At 49.1% G+C, this 20,051-nt stretch overlaps 1 protein-coding gene across 9 annotated transcripts in view; it reads left to right on the top strand.

Annotated features, from left to right (window-relative positions):
* Positions 1-20,051, top strand: part of CADM1 (cell adhesion molecule 1) — a 137,449-nt gene that overhangs the window by 98,260 nt on the left and 19,138 nt on the right. For 5 of the 9 annotated variants that reach the window (XM_027737758.2, XM_039385799.1, XM_039385801.1 and 2 more), the window contains 4 exons: positions 155-310; positions 8,169-8,268; positions 10,654-10,826; positions 14,618-14,689. In XM_027737758.2, coding sequence (XP_027593559.1) covers positions 155-310; positions 8,169-8,268; positions 10,654-10,826; positions 14,618-14,689 — 501 coding nt within the window. The remainder of the gene's footprint in view (positions 1-154; positions 311-8,168; positions 8,269-10,653; positions 10,827-14,617; positions 14,690-20,051) is intronic. The other 4 variants (XM_039385800.1, XM_039385803.1, XM_039385805.1 and 1 more) reach the window with 1 other exon arrangement.

Consider the following 20,051-nt stretch of genomic DNA (forward strand, 5'->3'; position numbering starts at 1 on the left):
GCAGTAACATCCTGTGGACTTTAATTGGCCAGAACCTGACGGAGAGGAGGATGGGATGGGTGTCCAAAGGGAACATGGACAGGAGGGAGTTGGCCTGACTGCAGCAGGTGCTCCATCCTGTCATCACTCCAGCTCTCTCTGTCCCCTCCTTCAGGCAAGTCGGAGGTGGAGCAGTGGTCTGACATGTACACGGTGACCAGCCAGCTCCTGCTGAAGGTGGGGCGGGAGGACGACGGGGTCCCTGTCATCTGCCTGGTGGATCACCCTGCAGTCAAAGACTTGCAGACACAGCGCTACCTGGAAGTCATGTGTGAGTAGCAGAACCTTTAATTCTCTTAATGTACAAAATTGCTCACTTGGGATTTCAGGAATCGTTCACTACGTGATAAAATTCCGGCGTCCGTGAGGATTATATCGTGTTATTTAGAAGAGAAACCAAACTGTTGGGTACCACTTCATGGGCAAAGCCGTGACTTTCCCAGCTCTCTGTGATACCATGAATACTTACCTTCGTTCTCTGAAGAAATAACTCTCTGTACGTAGAATTTGCATCAAAGGTTCCTGGCTGTGCTTTATAATTGTCAGAACAGATTAAATCTGAGTATTTTTCTTCTAGCAACCTACTTATCTCTTTGAAAAGTGTTTCTCTGCTCCCACTTCAAAGCGACTGGCCACCGTGGTGAGTTTACTGGCAAAAACTGGGTACTGTGCAAAAGAAACTCAGTGTTGTGCACTGTGAACATCCGGCACCGACGGGTTTTGTACAGCAGAGCGACTGGAATTCTGTGGAATCTGCAGTAGCAGCACTGATTGAGGCCAACTTGTGCTGCTTCCTGCATGTTCAGTGTTAATAATGCATCTCACTTCCCTTAGGAGCTGCTCCACTGTACGTGACAGTAACAGGGTTTCTGAGCAGGTACCTGGAAATACCTGTGGTCCCAAATATAGCTGTGCTGGACTTCCAGTTAGTGGAAATGTTGCAGCTGTGTACACGTGCCCCTCTGCTCCAAAACAGCTCCCAAAAGCAAAGTGGGACAGTCCCTGCAGCAGGACCAGGTGCTTGGAACACAGGGGGCTGAGATGATTCAAAGTTCTTGTTTTTGTAGGTTCCCTTCAACTACCTCACGTTGAAAGGAGAAGAGGAAGTTTTGTATTAATTTATTTCATCTGCTTCATTATGTAGTTTCATTATGAACATCTTGGTTACAATTCTCATATCTCCAAAACTAGCGGGAAGTAATGTTCCTGTAATGAGGAAAACAGGAATGATCAGATACTGCCTAAATTGGCAGATACGAGATTTCTTGTGACTGTGCTAATGTGTAATTCATTTATGCAAACTTAATGTCCATTAACATTTCTTGTAGAGCTCCATTAGCTTTAATAATACATTAGCACCTTTGTGAGGCTTGATCAAATACTTAACGGGGAAGAGCAAAAAATCCCATCTGCCCTGTTCTGCGGAGGGACTGGAACCTCTCCGGGTTGAAAGGGCATCAGACAACCTTGAGGCTTCCTTTCAGAAGCAAGGAAGGATTTCCTCTGAAATCATGATGGTTTGGTGGCATAGAAGAGGGCAGCTGTTTTTTAAAAAAAAAAAAAAAAAAAAAAGTATTTTTTCTCTTCTTCCTCAGATAAATCCCTCCTTGGCCACTTTGGTTTGCAGCCTTAGGGGCTTCCCTGTGCAATGCAGGCAAAGCACCCCTAAAGCACAGTTCTTTGGGTGTCTTACAGACACCTGCAGCCTTCAGCTCCCACACTGGAGGTCCTGCTGCATCCCCTGCACAGGTTTCTGCCTTTAGTGCCGATTTTTATCATCCCCTTGGGCTGTTCCAGAGCTGTCTGGGGAAATGAGGCAATGGAGCCTCCTCAGAAGGGAACAGAGACGAGCAGGGTATTCAGACGGGTTTGGTTTTATGTTCTGAATGACACTCTGAGCCTGTTCAAAGCAATTATGTTCAGATACTGGGAGCTGACCCCGTTAGCCCGGCCCGTTCCTGCCGTGGCAGCAGCAGCTGCTGGAACAGCCCCAGCCCAGGAAGGTGTCACAGTCGTGACCTCGCGGCTCCCGGCAGGTAACGGCTCTGGGACTCATCGTGCTGGAGCACAGCCAGACACCTGCATCTCATACCTGCTGAGGGGCCTCAACTTGAAGAAAAGGCAGTTTCAGCGCAAACTCTTACCCTTGAGCTTTTCCTGGCTCAAGATGATGATGCACAGGCCAGGGGGAGAGTGTGGCTGGAGGAGGAGCATCTCCATCAGTGTTCCCATGGAGGTGGGCTCAGCCCCTGGGAGAACTGGGGCTCCTACAACCAGGCCTGACTTATCCATTCTCAGCTGCTTTTTAGATGTGGGATGTGCAGTCCAAGCAGAGGATGCTCCTCCAGCTGCTGTCCATGCCCTTCCACTGAGCAGGACGTTACCTTGCAGGCACCCAGCTGCCAGGTCTCTGCAGCAGTGGCAGCTGGAATTCCTTGCTCATCCTGTGTGGATGTTGCTGCCTTTCTTGCAGCTGGAGTGGCATCGCTCAGGTCAGTTAGCTGGGCTGTGTGTTCAGCTCTCTGCTCTGACATCCCCTCCCCACAAATCCTGCCTGCCCCCCCACAGGCACAGCAGATCCACCCCTTCAGAACATCAGCAGGGCACAGGAAAATGCTTTTCTCGGTAGACGTCGTATTTCTCTACACTTAATGTATCCAAGTGGAGCATGAAATGTGTTGGGGAAGAACAGGAGGATGATGGATGGAGCCTGCTCAGATAATGAGGTATTTTTTGTCTGACTAAATTTCAGAGTAGGGAGAGATTTTTTTTAAGGTGCAACTCAAAAGTTGTGGGGTTTATTTTCCAAGAAAAAAAACAGAAAACAGCAGTGCTGGGTATTAACTCACCCTACTCATTGACTAAGCCATTTCTTGCCTATCTCCCATGCCACAGCCTGGCCTGTGGTGAAGTTAAGGATAAGTGTTTCCACATGGATGTAGGGTGTGTTATTGTTAAGAAGGCTCTGCAAACATGCACCATAATGTGCATGAAACCCTCCTGGTAACGCTCCTCAAAAGAGAACAGGGTGTGACCAAGGGTGGTGTGTATTTGCAGTGGCCATAACACTTCCATGCCTGAAGAACAGCCACAGCCCTGTGGCACTGGTGTGGAAACATCCCCAGTTCTGGCTGCAGTCACTCTCTTTTTGTGGCTCAGATCCGTCAGTGAGCGATGGGAGACCAGTGTGTTGGGTGTAATTTTAGAAAGGAAATGAAGCAACAAAATGCATTAAAATATCATTAAGGAATTGAATGGAACCAGATATTCTGGGAGAGTTGAGCCCTTGCAGTGCGTTTCCTTCTCTCATTACGTGGTGCTGGAAGTGAGTGTCAAAGCCTTGATTTGGCCTTTTCTCTGGGTTGGCTTTTTGTGCTTTTTTGAAGTTATAATTAATCATGCATTCATTTTTATAATATTTACACACATACTTTTAAAGTCTGCCCTGATGGAGTCTGTTACAGCCTCTGCTGTTGCAATGGAAGAACTTTTTGTGCCCAATTATGTTTAAAATCGGCCGCATACATTTGCTGCCTCATCTCCAATAATCCTTACATTTCCATCCAGAGCAAATATTAATTGCATAGTATGCAGTGAAGTGATTAACATCAATGTAATTTATCATCTGGAGATCGCTAAAAGTGAATAAATGAGTTGTTTTGTTCGGTGAGGTGTTGACCCCTTCAGAAAACTTTGATTTAAAGCTACTTTTTTTTTTTCTCTTAGTGAATATGAAAAGCACCACAATCAGCCGAGTGTTCAGTTATTTGATTTTCTGGGGCATTAGCCACTCTTGTTTGTGACATTTCCCAGTTGGGTGCTCGTTTGCGAGCTCATTAATAAGGTTTTCTCGGAGGAATGTTGTTGGGAGCGTGTGGGGCGGACAGGGCTCTGCCATTCGCAGGCATTAAGCAGCAGCATGTGCTTAAATATTTAAAAGAGAAGTGTTTATCCCCAAAATGCCTGTCGGGCTCTGGCATTCCTTTTCCCGCGACAAGCAAAGCGATTAAATTGCTTTTGTTGAGGGTGAATTCTGCAGAGTCGTGTTTGGGGCTGACAGGCTCTTCCAGACAAGTTGTGACCTGCCAGTCCTGCGCTCGTTCCTTATTTTAAACACGGGATCTATTTATTGAATAGATTTCTGTATTTTGGCTGAAAATCAGCAGTGCAGCCTCTCGTCCTTGTCAGAGGTGAGGAGCAGGCAGGGGATTGCCGGGCTGGGCTGGCTCTGACGCAGGGCGCATTCCTGATGAGCATCCCCGCTGGAATTTGGAATAGAGGTGGCCGTCGTGTTTACACCTGCAGATCAGTCTTAACTTTGCTGATTTCTTTTAGCATTGAAGACCACATTCCTCCTGCTCTGCCCCGGGTGAGGTCAGAGACTTACAGAAGTCAGGTTTTTGAGTAGCTCCCTTGAGCACAGAACAGAGCAGGGATGAGGAGCTGGACAAAGCAGTGCCCACCTGAAGGGAGATGTGTAAAGCATTATCTGGGAAATGCTGGGGCTGGAATTACCTCCAGTGGGCAGGAACATGGCTTGGCCCGCGGATGGTGCTCCCAGGGATGCCATCTGGCACCGGGTTTGCCAAGAGGCGCGTCAGCAATTCGTACATGGGTCAGAAAACAGATTTTAAAGTTGGACCCAGCACCTCATCTCTCAGTGCAGGCCAGAGCCTGTTCCTCTGAATCCCTGACAGAGTCCTTGTTGCAGGTTTCTCTGTTGGCCAGGGTCTGGCACTGCTGAAGACACCATGTGCTGGTTTCCCAAAGCAGCACTTGGGAAGAAGCCTTTTTTTGGCTGTGTTCAACCTCAGCAGGGAGCATATTGTCTGGTGGTCAGCGAGGGTCCCGTGGCTGTGCCAGCCGGAGCACCGTGGTACCCCAGGCACACGAGGAGCCAGCTTTGCCAGATCCTCCTGCTGCCAGGCTTGGGGGCGGTGAGCTCACCTACCTACAAGATCGTGGGTTGGCCTGATGAAAGGAAACGGGTGGAAATAATAGGCTTAGGCTTTTGTAAGGGCCCAAACTCAGTGTAACGTTTTATCTCGGCTGATTAATGACATCTAAGCATTATCGATGAAGCACATGTTTAAATGGATTAAGAAATCACTAACTGGCAGATCTCAAAGGATAGTCATTAGGGAGTAATCAGCAGTACTGGTATTTTTAGAGGGAACTCAGGGGCCTGGGTGCTTGGCCTGATGCTGTTCAGTTGAAGTATTTGAAGTTCTTAAAAAGTCGCTGTTAATAATCTTTGCTGATGGTGCAGAAATGGGGTGAGCAGCTAAAAATGGAAGAACTGGGACAAATGCAGAATAACTGGAGTGGTTTGGTAAATTCCCGGCCACGGAGCTTGAAAGCTGTGAAAGGCAGTGGGTGCAGCCTGGGGTGGCCAGTGGCATCCTGAGGGGAGAAGGAGGATTTTGGGGTGCATGGTCCCTCTGGGGGGGTGTTGCATTCCCCAGTGGTCCCCGATGCTCAGGCACACGCATCTCCTGTTGTGCAAGAAATCTCATCAAGTGCAGAAAGGCTTTGTAATAAGTTTTTCAAATTGGTTGCTGCTACAGCATAACCTTTAGATGACTGGTATTTAACCTTGTATATCACTCTGAGCTTTTGAATGAATTTAGCTTAATAAAGGTGCCTTATTAAATTACGAGGCTGTTTTTTTTTAAGCCGCTAGAATGAGGCGTAGTAGGAAATAGCTGTGAGTTGTTGGGTCTAATTGGCTGCCGTGGAGCACACAGGGGCTTGGGTGCATAGATGCAAGTGTTTATTTTTATGTAGTAATCCAGCGGTGTGGTGTGATGAAGTTCCAAGTTGAAGATTTCGGGCTGCTGGAATGCACTTGGTGGTAAAAACTGCCACTTCTTGCCTTGCATCCTGTGTCACAACCCGAGACAGTCGCCGCCCCACGTTATGCAGCCACAGATGTTGCTGCTGGAACGGGGCCCTTTTAACAGAGCGGTGGCAAACGGCTGGTCCAGGCTTTGGAACCATCAGGGCTCTGCCCGTGTGCGCTGTAAATGTCACAGCCCCGCGCAGGAGCCGGGCTGGGGGTCCCACAGCGCTCGGCATTTCACAGAGCTGCTCTCCGAGTCCATAATCCGAGGGAAATACACTCGCTTCGTGCGAGGAGGGTGTGAGCAGTGGAAGTAGAATTTAAGATTGTCGAAAGGCACGTCCTTAAACAAAGGGAAGAAAGACACCACCACCCCTCCAGATTGGGGGGTGAAATTTCTTTTTTTTTGCATGCAATGAGCCTAATGCCAGCTGGTCCTCCAGAGTGCCCACCCATCCCTCTGAGTCCTTCAGGCTTGGGAAACGTTTTCCTAAGTGCCTGCTGTAATTCCTGCTGTGCTGGCAAGTCCCTGCTTGGGAGAGATGTTTGCTGTGATAACTGTTGGGAAGCTCTTGGCTTCACCAGTGTGGGTATATGTGCTGACAGACCCAGATTTCTGTTACAAGTGACACCTTGATGTTGCCCAGATCCAGATAGGACAGGTCCACATCGCTGCCACTGTTGGTTTAATGAAGCCTCTGGGGCTGGAAAGTGGCAGTGGAAGGGCTCACCTGGCTTGGTGGGAGCTCACAGAGTTGGTGGTTCCTTCTTCATACAGCAAGGAGTACAGTGTATTCCTCCTGATTTCCATAAGTAATTGTCAGTGGTAAACAACTCATTAGAAATACTAAAACTTAGCTAATGGAAAGGGGATGGGAGCAGCAGGAGAGGCAAACGGCAAAGGCAAGCACAGAGCTTCCTCAGCTGCATTCCCTATGTGCTGGGTAAACTGGGAGGTTTCCTGCTCCTTCCACAGCATGAATATAACAGTATCCGTGCTCCTGGCATGGGCTCGTGGTGCTACCGCAAAGCACATCGTGAGAGGGGAGCAGATGGCGGGGGTGGGAATTGTGGCCGGGAGTGGCTGAGCCCGAGCGCAGCGCTGGGTGATTTACCGGCTGCGTAAGGCTGGGCTGGACTCGTCCTCCCGTGCTCCTTGTGCAGTGCTGCTGCCACATCCCTGCCAGGGCTGGAGCACACTTTCCAGCATGCCAAGGCTGCCCCGTTTCCAGTGGGATTGGGACTTGGCCTCGGGGCTGGTGACACCCCCCAGCCCGCAGGGACACCCCAGTTCCAGAGCTGCGAGGAGCATCTGTAACGGGGATTAGCTGATGAAATGTTGTGGTGGAGTCATCTCGGGAGAGGATTTACTCGTGTAGCTTATTCCATTACTGAAAATTATGAGAGTTTAAATTGGTTAAATCCTGACACGCAGGGTTTTTTTCCTAATCTCTATTATTCCATAGGAGGCATGTTAATGAGTTAAACACAGTTAATAAAATGCAGCCAGCCAATATTTTGGGTAGCAGTTACTCTCAAAGGAAATAGAAACATTTAAATGGTTTCAACCTTTATGCATACTGATTTTTTGCCTTCCTTTGTTCCTTACAGTTGAGTAAATTCCTGAAAAATATCTATGGCTTAATGGCACTTGTAGCCTTGAATTGATTTCCTGCACTGATAACGTTTTAGCTACAGCTCAGATTGCGTTTTTAATCTCTGTTTCAGTTGTGGGAGGTAATGAATTTTTTAATTGTGGACTCTAGGTTTGCGGTTTGACTCTTTTTTTTTTTCCTGCAGGGTCTTACTAAAGTGTTTTTGAATTGGCTCCCTAACTATCCATGCTTTAATTCTCTGTTTGTTGTAGGATTTAGAGGAGCTTCGTCTGGACAAAATACAACATCCTGTTGTTTACGCAAAGGCAGCAGTGGCTGTGGCTCTGTTTGTGTATCTAACAAGCATCTCTTGTCCAGCCCAGCGTGTTCACACCCGTGGGCTCCGGGTGCTGTGGTACCAGAACCGCCGATACACCACAAAACCTGTCAGTTCTGGGCACCGCGGGTCTCTCCGGCTTCACCTCAGCGTGAAGGCAAACGAGTTCCTTTTAGCTTGAGCGAGTTCACAGATAAAGTGTGCAGCAAAATGTCTTTCCTGGGAAGTGCCGTGGTGGGATCCGAGGCACCGCCAGCTTCACCTTCTCCTGCTGCCGGCACAGAGCGGGCGAGGGGGAGCGGCGGCGGCCCCGGCGTGACTGAGGGCTCACAGAGCGATGTTTTGTGTCCTGCAGATAAGCCTCAAGTGCGGGTTTCTCAGAATTACCCCTTGCAAGGCCTGACGAGAGAAGGGGAGCCGCTGGAGCTGACATGCACAGCCTTTGGAAAGCCACAGTAAGTTGGACCCTTCCCCGGGATGGTGCGGGGTGGCCGGCGATGGCGGGGCGTCCTCATCCCCACTGTTGCCATTCTCTGCTGCAAAGACAATGTCCCAGAGTGAAGGAGAGACACTTCCTGCACCTGAGCATCTGCTGTGCGCTAAAGACATCTGGGTTTATTTGCATTTATTCCTGTGTACCTAATGGCCAAGGGATTCCCAATGGAAGAGCTCCTAGGAGAGCTCTTCCCGGCCACTGCGCAGCAGCCCTCGAGTGCAGAAGGGAGAGGCTCCCAACTGGACACCTCTTCCCCCAGGGAGTGGCTTGGGTGGCATTAATCTGCAGTTAATCTTGGGTTCAGTTAATCTGCAAAAGCGAGGTCAGAGGCTGCTGCTGAGGCCCATGGAGGTCACCACAGCACTGAGCCCTTGGGGAAGTGGGATGGATCCTCAGGTAAGGCAGTCCGTCCTTCTGCTTGTACTGACTGTGTGATGGTTTTCCTCCCTTTTGGTGCCCTGTGTGGTTTTTATGGAACTCAAGTTTTGTTCTCTCTCCTCTTCTTGCCAAGCCCTTGAGGCTTTCTTAGGCAGTTGAAGAAATTCATGCATCAGAAAAATCCTGGCAAGGGAGGGTAGATTTTCTCCCACACTTTCATTGCTGTTCTAATTTAAGTTTTGTCAGCTTTATTTTTTTTAAAATACTTTCTCTTCCACTTGGATTTATGGTTGTCAATTATTTACTATCCTTCTTTATTTTCATCATGTCCATAAGATTTCTGCAAACATCCCTGGGATCTGTCAGTGCCTCCTTGGTAGCGTGCCCAGAGCTGGGGCATCACGATGGGCATAGGGAGCTGGACCCCACCCAGCTCAGCCACACAGGCAGGGTGAGCGCCCAGCACCGAGGAGGCTCAGGCTGCCCTCATCCTCCTTGGTAGCCTACCTCCCCTCCCACAGTATTTTCTTGATTCCCACAGTATTTTCTTGATTCCCACTTCCCAGTTTCTTCTGTTTGGCACAAGGCCACTTTCTTCCCTGTCCATCAGAGGCTGGCACGTCCCTGCTGAATTCCATTTAATAGCTATTCCCTGCTCAGAGCCTGCCAAGCCCCTTTGCATTCCTGCTCCCGTGGGTACCTGCAGTGCCTCCCATTTGCTATCAACTGGGAATCTCATGAACAGGCTTCTCTACACTTTTTTCTTCCAGGCTACGAGTAAGACATTCCCATGTTAAATAGGACAGACACATCTCCCCGGCAGCCTCCACGGCACGTTACGTGATGCTGGTGATGTGCTGGGAATTGGCTTCTCTAGGTCACTTCATCTGGGTCTCCCAAAGCTAAGAAAATATACAGTAAAATAATGGACTGGGTTTAGCTTCATGTTTTTAAGACAAAGAGATTTAATGAAATCTTTTACAGAGGTTTCAGAGGAAGGGGGAGGTTTCTCCAGTTAAATAAAATAACTTCTCTGCAAAATTTGGCAACGTAAATGTTGGCGGAGGGAAGCTCAGGAAAAAAAGACCAGAGAGGAGAAATTTCTATTTGGCATCAATACAGGTATTTTGTTAGATTAGACACAACCCCCCAAGACTATGACAAAAGGGGGAGGATGCTGAAATGGTCACTTGTGGGGCATCCAGGGAAACACAGCTCTGAGCAGGGGCTGCTGCATCGTGTACCAGCTGGGAAACCTGGGGACTCTGCAGTGCAAAGAGCCTTTTGAAATCCACAACCAGGAGCATCCAAACCCTTCCCACCCATACTGAGGTTAAACTGCATTTGGGCTCTCTCGGGAGCCTCTGCTGCCCACACCGTGGCTCGTGTGCCGATGGTGCAGCAGCAAAGAAATTAGAGTCACAGAATATTCTGAGTTGGAAAGAACCCACAAGGATCATGCAGTCCAGCTTTTAAGTGAATGGCCTGAGGATGCAGGAAGGGGCTGCCAGGGGGGTTGGGGGAGAGGAGGAGGGCTGGGACTCCCCCACTGGTGTTACCAGGTCCATCACAGCGCTCGTGGAAGGGTTCAAATGTGACAAAATGGTACTTGTTCTGCTGTCCAGCTCTGCCCTCAGAGCACCCCGTGGATGCACACAGTCTGTAGCCTCAGAGCTTTCAGGTTTGCTGAGTAAGCGAATGATTAACCACTAATGAACTTTCTTCCTGCTTGCATTAGTGTTTTCAGAAAATTTAAGGTCTGGATACAGTTTCCTGTTGGGTTAAAATAAATTTAAATTGAGGAAGCCCGACAGCATCTGGGCTTGAGTAGTGCAAAAAAGTATGTGTTGTTTCTTTACAGTTTTTCTTGGTTTGGGCTTTCTGTCTGTGGATGAACTATTGAAGATGCCATCTTGACCATAGGAAAATAGTAATGTGACTGTTTCTTTTTCTCCCTCCTCTGTAGGCCTACGGACATGAGGTGGTTAAGAGTAGATGATGAGATGCCTCAACACGTTGTAGTGTCTGGTTCAAACCTTCTCATTAGTAACCTAAACAAAACAGATAATGGTACATACCGCTGTGAGGCTTCCAACGCGGTGGGGAAATCACATGCGGATTACATGCTGTTTGTATACGGTACGTGAGAAAAACCACCGTTCTTCTAGACTCGTTTACACGTGATTGCAACATGCCCTGCTCGGAAAGCTGTGACAGAACTTAACGTTTGCTTGATGCCAGGTTTGCAGGCAGCTCCTGACGCCCCGACGCTGTGCCGGGCTGGGGCAGGGCTGGGAACCCCCCGGGGGTGCTGTGGGGGCTCAGAGCCTGTCCCGGCTCCGGGACCTCCCTCCTCTGGAGCCGCCCTCGGGGCTGGCCCTGGCACACCTCTGCTGTCAGGGAGAAGGAAAAGCCAGAGCAGGGGCATGGCAAGAGCTGTGCAGTTCTAGGACTTCTCCAATAATTCCTTGTCCTTTTGGTAATGCTTCCAGTGGCTTGAGCAATGGTCCAGAGGGTTCTGAGCCTTCCATTAGCAATTTAAATTACCGAGGAATCAGCCAGCGTTCCCAGACAATTACAAACCAGTAAATAAACTGGAAGAATGAGGTGCCTTAAGCCTGTCTGTGCAGCTGGGCAGCCACTAAAACATGCCTCAGCATCTTTTAAAGTGCTATTAAGTACCTGCTTTAATTCTTCGGTTCCTCTGCGTTACTTTGGCATTGCTGTAAACCTCGTGCTCCTGCCACGAGGCACTGCATGGAATGGAGATTCAGGAGGCACTCGCAGAGCAATTCCCTACTTTAATGATGAGCTGTTCCCTAGGCTACATATTTAAACTTTCTCTGTTAAGAGTGGTTGTGTGTGGCTGGGCTGAGCTCGTGGTGGGTGTTGGACTTCATGATCTTAAAGGTCTTTTCCAACCTGAACAATGCTACAGTTCCACTCAGATGGGACAGTAACTTTGAAGTTTGTTCTAAGCAGCAGCCGCCTGAAGCTCTGCAGTCCAGGCTCTCTAGTAGTTGCTCTGATCAAGTCAAACAGTAGAGAACCTCCCACACCTCTCCAAATGCCAGTTTTAAGCCCAGTCTTAAAAACTTGCCCAAAGACTTGAGATAATACCAAAGCGACAGCTTTCAGCTGACATAAAACTCACGTGCCCCATCATATGGGTAGTTTTTCTAGTGTCTCGCACTCCACAGGACTCCAATTTACAAAATTAAGTCAGATATGCATTTATGATTGATAATTTGCACGCTCACAATATATAAAAAAACCCCTTGTTTACATCAGTGTTTAAAGAAACAAGCAGTGTTGTAGAGAGGAAAGCAGTTGGAATAGGGCACAGGCACTCCCCCGTCCCCTGTGAGATGAAAGCCATGAAAGCTGCAGCCATAAAGCAGCTGTGGGGCAGGAGGTTTCCCTCCTTATGTAGTTTTACATACCTGTCCTAGGCCAAGGGAGGGCTGGATGAACCTCCCCAGGTTACTGACCTGGAGTTTAGAGCTTGTGGTAACTCTTGCATGTGGTAATTACTCTGCACTTTGGATGGGGGCAAGAATACACAGCACAGGACTTCCTCAGGGCTGCTCCCTCTTGGGATTAAATCCACGGGAGGAGACCCAAGACAGCATTACTTTGAAGGAGATGCAAGTTCCCAGGGGATGGAGACCTATGGGCTGTAGCTCAGGCTTCTGGCAGACGTGTTGGCTGCATAGGAGAGGGCTGCTCGTGGGCAGAGAAGGGTTTAGCTCTCCATCACCTCCGGTTCCTGCATGTCTGGGAGCATCCCGGTAGGATCTGGCACTCTGGACAGCATAAGGAATCCTTTTAACCCTTAATTTAAAAGGAAGAAATCCAAAGTGGGAGAGGGAGTGGTTGGGCTGTGGTCATCAGCTGAAGCCTCCTGGCACAGAGCCCAGCTCGAGCTGCTGCTGAGGGGAAGTTCAGCGTGCTGGTCTCACCCCACCCAGTGATGGAGCACCTATGCCTCCAGCCCTTGGCTCCCTTCCCCACCTCCAGCAGCAAATTCCACAGAAGCACTGGGCTCTGTGTCTGTGCAGCCACGTCTCTGTGGGTGCTGTGTGAGTGTCAGGGGGAGGATGTGCCTCACCAGGGCCAGCTCTGGCCGCTCGTCCGTGCGGAGCTCCCCAAGTCACCTCAGGGTGGAGTTACAGACACTCCACGCCCAGGGTGTCACAGAACAGGGTCTGGCACAGCTCCAGGAGGGTCAGGGTTCAGGTAGTCCTATTCCAAAGGGACACCTCTGCAGGTCAGTGATTTGAAATGCAAGCGGCTTCCAGCAGCCACTGCTGAGCTGTGCCCAACGCCTTCGCAGCTGCCCACGTGGGGTGGGGATGTCTAAACACATCACACATGCTGAAGGCGTGTTTATGTCTAAAATTCATGCTTTTCTCCTTGTGGGCAGACACATTTGATAGAAACTTTCAGCACCATTAGCACACCAGCTTGTTATTTTGCTTTTATGGAGGAAGAGCCCACGGCACAGCCTGTCCCGTGCCGGTGGGTGTGTGTCCAGGGGCTCTTCCCTCAGTCCCACTGTGCCTTAGCTGTGAGGGTCCCCACCACTCCCGAGCTGCTATATGGATCAGGAGCGAGTGAGAAGCGCCCTGCCATAAGCACAGGGGCTGGGGTCCTTGGGATGTAGGGAAGGACAGTGACAGCTCATAACACAGCAAGCTCCGAGGTGACGTTCCTTAACTTTCGGGAAGCTGGGTGAAATATAATAAAGAAGTAGCATATAATTAAAGTTCAGATATCTTAATTAGGGGATCTGAGAGAGCTCACTCAGAGATAAAAGAGTAGCAGATGTATTAGTGAGGAATAGTTGACATGCTACGGAGGAAACCTAAAATCAAAAGCCCATGAAAGGTTTCATGCTCTATTATTGCCGAATGAATCCATAGTTCAAAGTCTTCCTGACTACTTAGCACATTCAGTTTGATCATCTAGGCATTGATACATATTTTTTCTTTTACATCTTCTCACATCTACCTTCTCCTGCCCGATAGTTTTGATGAGGATGTGCCCCTGTATGTAACATCAATACCATAAAGAGCAGCAGGGTTTGAATCTCAACAGGTCCGGTCCGTCTGAGAAATGGTCACAGAGAGAAACATCTCATTAACGATGCCCTAGTAGCAAAAACAAGAGTGTGCAACTGATATTGTCAGAAAAATATTGACTTTTTTTTAATTAAAAGACCTTGGTGGAATTCCTCATACCTGGACATAGATATTCAGTGATGATGTTGTCATTTCTCTGCATTCGTTCCCATCTTTGAAGTAGTTTTTAACATCCTGCTGCCACGTGTTCATAGAGGAAGAGCAGTGGGGTTCACGGCCCTGGGAAGACAGTGAGATCTGTTCATGTGCTGTTAATGTTTAGGCTGTGAAGCACAGCAGGGCCCCTCACACAACCCTCCCACCTGAATTTGCAAATGTATCCGTAGACAACCACCAAAGCACCACCGTGTCTCTCCTTGTATGTGCAAACTGTTCTTTTTGTTGTGGAAAGCGTGCAGTTTATTTTCCTTATGCCTCTCCCATTCCATTTCTCTCTCTCATTGACTAATTTATGCTGGGTTTTATTTATTTTTTTTAGCACTGTAGAAGGCAGAAAGGGGGAGAGGTTGGGGCCAGGTTCTCCAGGGGAGCAGGCGTGGGCACAGCTCCCAAGCGCAGCGGTGGAGAATCTGCCCCCACTGTCCCTGCAGGTGGAGAATCTGACCCCCCTGTCCCCTGCAGCTGCCGGGCTCTCCCCCTGGGATTTAGCCAAGGAAAGGCCCCCAACCCCCGCCCTGCTTCTTAGCGTCCTTGTTTTCCTCTGATCACGATTGACCACTGTTGTGTTCTGCTTGTTTTTTTTCTTAATTTGCTTTTTTATTATTTTCCTTTTTATATTTTATCCAGATCCCCCCACAACTATCCCTCCTCCCACAACAACCACCACCACTACCACCACCATCCCTACCACCATCACAGGTACGGTACCTTCATAACCATTGGAAATGTCCTGAATGTTTATTGTCTTTTATGTATATAAGCAGAGCATGAAGCCTGGGGAAAAACAACAAACCATTGCAGTATTTTTTCCCCCTCAAACACGCCCATGGCACAGGCCCTGGTCTGGCAGCTCCACGTGTCAGACGGTCCTTGCCGTGGGTGTTTCTGAAATGCGGGAATTGTCATGGCAGGAAGAGCAATTAATTCAGTTACCAGTATTAATTCAGTGGGTACTTCACATGCAGGATGCAAACAGCCTTAGAGCTCACTTAACACGGGCAGTCGTTTCAGCCTCCACCCCATCAGTATCAATTTCTGAGCAATTTATAGCAGAAAGTTTGATCTTCAGCAGTTTAATTCGCCTGATGTGACTTGAGATGATTTTTCTCATGCCAGGGTGTTGGTCTCTCTCTGTGATAAGCCTCTCCCTCACTCTCCCAGAAAAAGGAATTCCACCAGTTGTTTTTATTGAGTGAGCGCCGTCCATTGGCCCCTTTTTGAGGAGCTGCCTTTCAGCTTGTGAGATTTTTCCCTGTCTTGCGAGAAAAGATGAATAAAAACAACCAGCAAGATCATGACACCTCTCTCTGACACATCCTCATACCTCCTCACCAGACCCGACTCCTCACTCATCAGGAAAACCTTTCTGATTTATTTGTAACCATTCACATTGTCATTTCTCTGACCTTTCCTATTCCAACCGCTGCTTTTGCTTTTTCTTGCTGCTTCTTGTGGGTTGTTTTGGTTTGGTTTTTTTTTTTTGAGGCAGAGGTGACAAACGGCAGGTGAGGATGGACCATTGAATAGCTAATGGCACAACGTTTACTGTTGCTGTAAACCATCCCCTGTGTAAATGCCTTCACGTTTTATTTGCTTTTATGACACCTGCTCAGCTGACTCTCACCGTCCTGCCCAGGGCGTTTCGTGGCTTCTTTCCTTTCGAGGTTTTTTGCACCCAAGGCGGGCCCCGCAGGCGAAGCCTCTCTCCCAACGTGCCTTAACACGCGCCGGCATCAACCATCGCTCTGCCAGACCTCGCCACGCTCTGCTTCCTCCCTGCAGGTGCTTACCCAGCTCCAGGCACCCCACTTTGGATGCTTGGGACGCTCTGCCGTGAACCACCCTCCTGTTTTCCATGGTTTTAATTTCTAGACTTTAACCAGCTTTCGTTTCAGAGGAGGTTGGAGCTTTCTCAGAGCCTCCCTAAGAGCCCTTTGCAGAGAAGCTCGGCCCGTGTGTCTCCACACGCTGCTCGTGGATGTGTACACAAGTTTCTTTGGTCTGACGGTAATTGCTCGTGCTTTCAGTGAATTTTGGAAGGCTGAAAGGAACGGTGTGTCTTGATGCTTGGATAACCCCTTAAGTTAATCTCTGTGCCTGCAAAAGTTAACGACTGTCCTTTTCCTGGGAACTGGGTTGTTGTCAGCCTGTGGTTTTAGGGATTGTTCCAGCACTGCCTTCCCAAGCCCACACTGTCCTCACCTGCCCTCACCTGCTGTGTCAGGCTTCCAAGTCACGGTTGGTTTTCACAACGAGTAGTGGTTTGGTGATTTGCTCTCGTGCTGCAAGTGCTACAGCTGGTCTGTGGATGTTCAGTAGGGCTCTCCTCTGCGGTAGTTTTCCAGGTCTTTCTTATTGCAAATGAGAAGGGGGGGTGGTGGCGGTTCTTGCAGTTGGAAGTGGCTGTGTCATCAGCCTGACAGAGGTCCCCCGGGGTCAGGAGCGCGGGGCTGTCCGACGTCATTCTCTCACCTTTGTTTGCAGTGGTGGAGGATCTCAGACTCTGTTGGCAGAACCCAGTGTGTCTCCATCGCCTCCTTGATGCCTTTCTGTGTTGGCTCTGAACTGCTGAGGAGGCTGGAAATGTAATGAAAATGTGATATTGCTCCCTGATTCCAGCAGTTCCTGCTTGCGATATGCCGGAAGAAGATTAATGCTGATAAGAGAAGTTTTTTTTTTCTTCCCTGTCACTGAATCTTCTTGATGTGTGTCTTCCCATCCTCTGCCTGTGAGTTCGGTATGCTTTTCCCACACAGAGCAGCCAACACTTCACCTCCCTCCATCATGCAGAGATGTGTATGTGTGTCTTCTCCAGCCAGCACCCAGGCAGAGCGGAGTGGCACCGACTTCTGCCCTTCAGTAGTTAAGAGACTTTGTAGCTGGAAAAAATGAGGTCAAATTAACATAATCTCTAGAATTACATAGCAGAGTAGTGTCAGAACACTTTTTAAAGCCTCAGGAGACAGCTGATACCTTAATTCCCATCCTCACCCAAACACTGCACTGTTCTTCCTGTGTGACAGAGGAGCAGCGGGAGCCAACAGGATGTTCCCTGAACCACTGGCAATCCAGGCATATGGGACCAGCCTGGTGGAATCTGATCCTTAGGATAAGGGGGCTTGAAATCTATTTTATTTTGCCTTTTTCCCCCTAGTTCTAGTAAAATCCTGGCCCAGTTCATGTCCCCTGAAGCCATGGAGTAGTTCCGAAAAGCAGCAGTCTTGCTTTAATTTAGTAAAACAGGGAGAGACTGCACTGAAGCAGTTTCTAGCAAGTGCCCATAGAAAATTCTGCCCTTGGAAGTTGTCCTTTTGATTTATTGGTGCAGGGAGGTTCTGGGGGAGCTCTTGGAAAGCTGACCTGATGCTTTCTTCAGCGAAGGACAAGCTGAGCAGTGGTGAAGTTTCCAAACACTGCGACCTTTAGAGCTTTCCCTCTGTCACTTCAGTGTAGGTGCTTGAAAAGATTTTCTGCATGACAGCTTGATCTTTTCCATGTATCCTCCAGTGCCATTGATATTCCGGCCATCCTTTGGTGTTTCAGCCGTTATCACTGCTGAGCCCTTTTTTATCAGTTCAAATTGTCCTTGTGGCTTTCTTCATTAAGATGTACAATACGATACAGCAGAGCAAACGGCATCATTTGAATTACCCTGGAGTCGCTCCTTGAAATGCTGGGCTTGGACAGCTGTTGTTTCCTGGGAGATAAAGGTCCTTAATCACAGCCCAGTCCTCATCTCGGAGCACGGCACGGAGCGTTTGCCTGCCTTTCCCAGCCCCCTCGCTGCCTCCTGGCCCACCTGGCACATCCACCTCCCGGGATCCACGGCACCATTTGCAGGTGCAGATTTGCATTTCCCGTGCTTTCTCTGCAGGTGGATCACACAGGTGTCTTGGCAGCACTTTTGGTGGAGACCTGGGGGTGTGACACGTGTGCAGGTTGCCGGTGTTTCCAGCCGTGCAGCGGGTGCTGCTGACCCTGCAAAGCCCCTGCTCTCCATCCTTTGCAGCAGCATTAGCAACAAGCTGGGGGCTCCCAGTGTCCTCCCTGGAATGTCAGGTTAGAGTGTATCTTAAACCCCACTGATCCCTTGGAGTAGTGTGTGTTTATGTCTTTCAGGGGGCCGTAACATTGTGGGCAGTGGTTTTAGCTTGAGAATTCCCAGAGATGCTCCAGTCTCTCCAGTGAACACATCTGGAAAGCACCGAGCCTGTGCTGTGTAAACACTCTGAGTTCCTTCCTGAGGCTGAGCATTTGTACAAGCAGCAGCAAGCTCTGTCTGGTTTGGAGGTGTGCAGGAGCCAGCGAGCTGGGAATTGATGCTGAGTTGGGATATCAGCTCTTAAGCTTGGTCCTTGTGAGAGTGCTGCAGGTGGGGACATGGAATTTAATTGTAAAAGAGAAACACATTTGCTCCCCAGTCAGATCAGAGATGGATGATGGTGGTCAGCTTCAGCCTGGTGGTCTGGACTCTTCCATAGCCTCCCACTTTTCCGGGGGTCTGCAGTGCCCACCCTGCAAACAGGGAGATGAGCACATGGGCAGGAGCTGCCGGGGCTCCCAGTTTGCTGTCAGCTTTCCTGGTCTGCTGTCGGGTTGTGACATGTTCAGGTGCTTGATACCACCGTGCAGGGACGCAGCCCAGGGATTTGTTCCCCCAAATTATTTATTATTTAACTTTCACTTTACGTTGAAGCTTCTGCCTGTCCCTGGTAAAATGTCAAGTTCATTTAAAGATGATTCTCTGCTCTTCTGACATTTTCATCCAGAATGTGCCCGCATTAAAGGGGCTAAAGGCAGAGCTGACAGGTCTGGGACAGGAAATAAAAGGAAATAAAATTCAGTCTTTTGGGGCCCACATCCAGCCAGTAGTAGACAGGTACTGTCATACCTGGCCTTACCCGCAGTGACACAGCATAAGCAGTGCCCAAACCATCATCTTGCTTGGCAGAAGCGTGAGACTGAGGCTTGTGCAAGCCTGGGATTGAAATCAAACCAAAATCTTCCCAAATCTGTATGGAGAAACATGCAGAAGCGTGGCCGGAGCCACAGCGCTCATTTCAGACTGCTTTTGTTGTGATCACACACCGTCCGTGCAGATCGTGATGATTTCTGTGGAACATCTGCTCTGCAAATCAAGCTGTCTCCAGGGCACGTTGCAGCCCCGAGCTGGGGGGGCTTTGGAATGCAAAGGTTGTCCCCGTCCGTCCTTCTGAGGAGCACGTGGTGAGGGAGAGGGTGGACGTGGTGTGGGATGTGATGTCTCCGCTGGTGTCCCGCAGAAGTGAGTTCCATGGGAACTCCAGGAAGGGGTTTGTAGGGCTTTTCACTCTCCTCGAGGACCTGAACCAAAGCAGGAACCCATTTGCAGCACTGCAGGCTGGTCCCTCAGGCTGCTGCAAAGACAGCAACGTGCAGGAATTCAAACTCACCCTGGTCAGCACGTGTGAAGTAGTCTGGAAAATCGGGAAGAATAAGAGTTCCACGCGTCAGGGATCAGATTGGCTTTTGGTTTCAGTTCAGAAAGCAATTTAAAAAGCAATATATTGAGTAGATATCTACACTTGCTAAAGCCTTTTTAAATTTAAAAGGCAGCAGCGTGTTTTTGCTGTTATTTTGTGGATGTGCTGCTGTAATTCTCAGTGTGCTCCTCAGCACCAAATGCCTCCGCAAGGTTGCAGCACTGCAGCTCCAGCATTCAACTGGGGGAATTTAATTTTGCTGCTGGGCTTTTAATATTCCTCCATCGTGCTGTTTCTGTTTGAGGCTGTGGACTAATTATGGCTGAGTTTAAAGGGCCCGGTCTGTCACGCTCTGCAAACAGTTTGAAGTTGGAGAGAATCCATTTGAGAAAACGAGGAGGCTCAGCGATGGAGCTTGTAACTGAGGGAAATATTGCCCAGATTGCCTCCACACAGTGATTTTATAAGTATGTGTGTGTGCTTGTGTAGCTGCCTGATGAGGTGGTGAGTGCCTGGAGCGTGGGTGTCGTCCGAGTTGTCTTTGCTGGTCATGTCTCAGGACAATGTGTGTTGGTGTCTTCATTCATCGTGGGCAGTGC

Source organism: Pipra filicauda, unplaced genomic scaffold (genome assembly GCF_003945595.2).
Source record: "Pipra filicauda isolate LSUMZ 115617 unplaced genomic scaffold, ASM394559v2 scaffold437_size563383_pilon, whole genome shotgun sequence".
In the NCBI taxonomy this organism is placed as follows: domain Eukaryota; kingdom Metazoa; phylum Chordata; class Aves; order Passeriformes; family Pipridae; genus Pipra; species Pipra filicauda.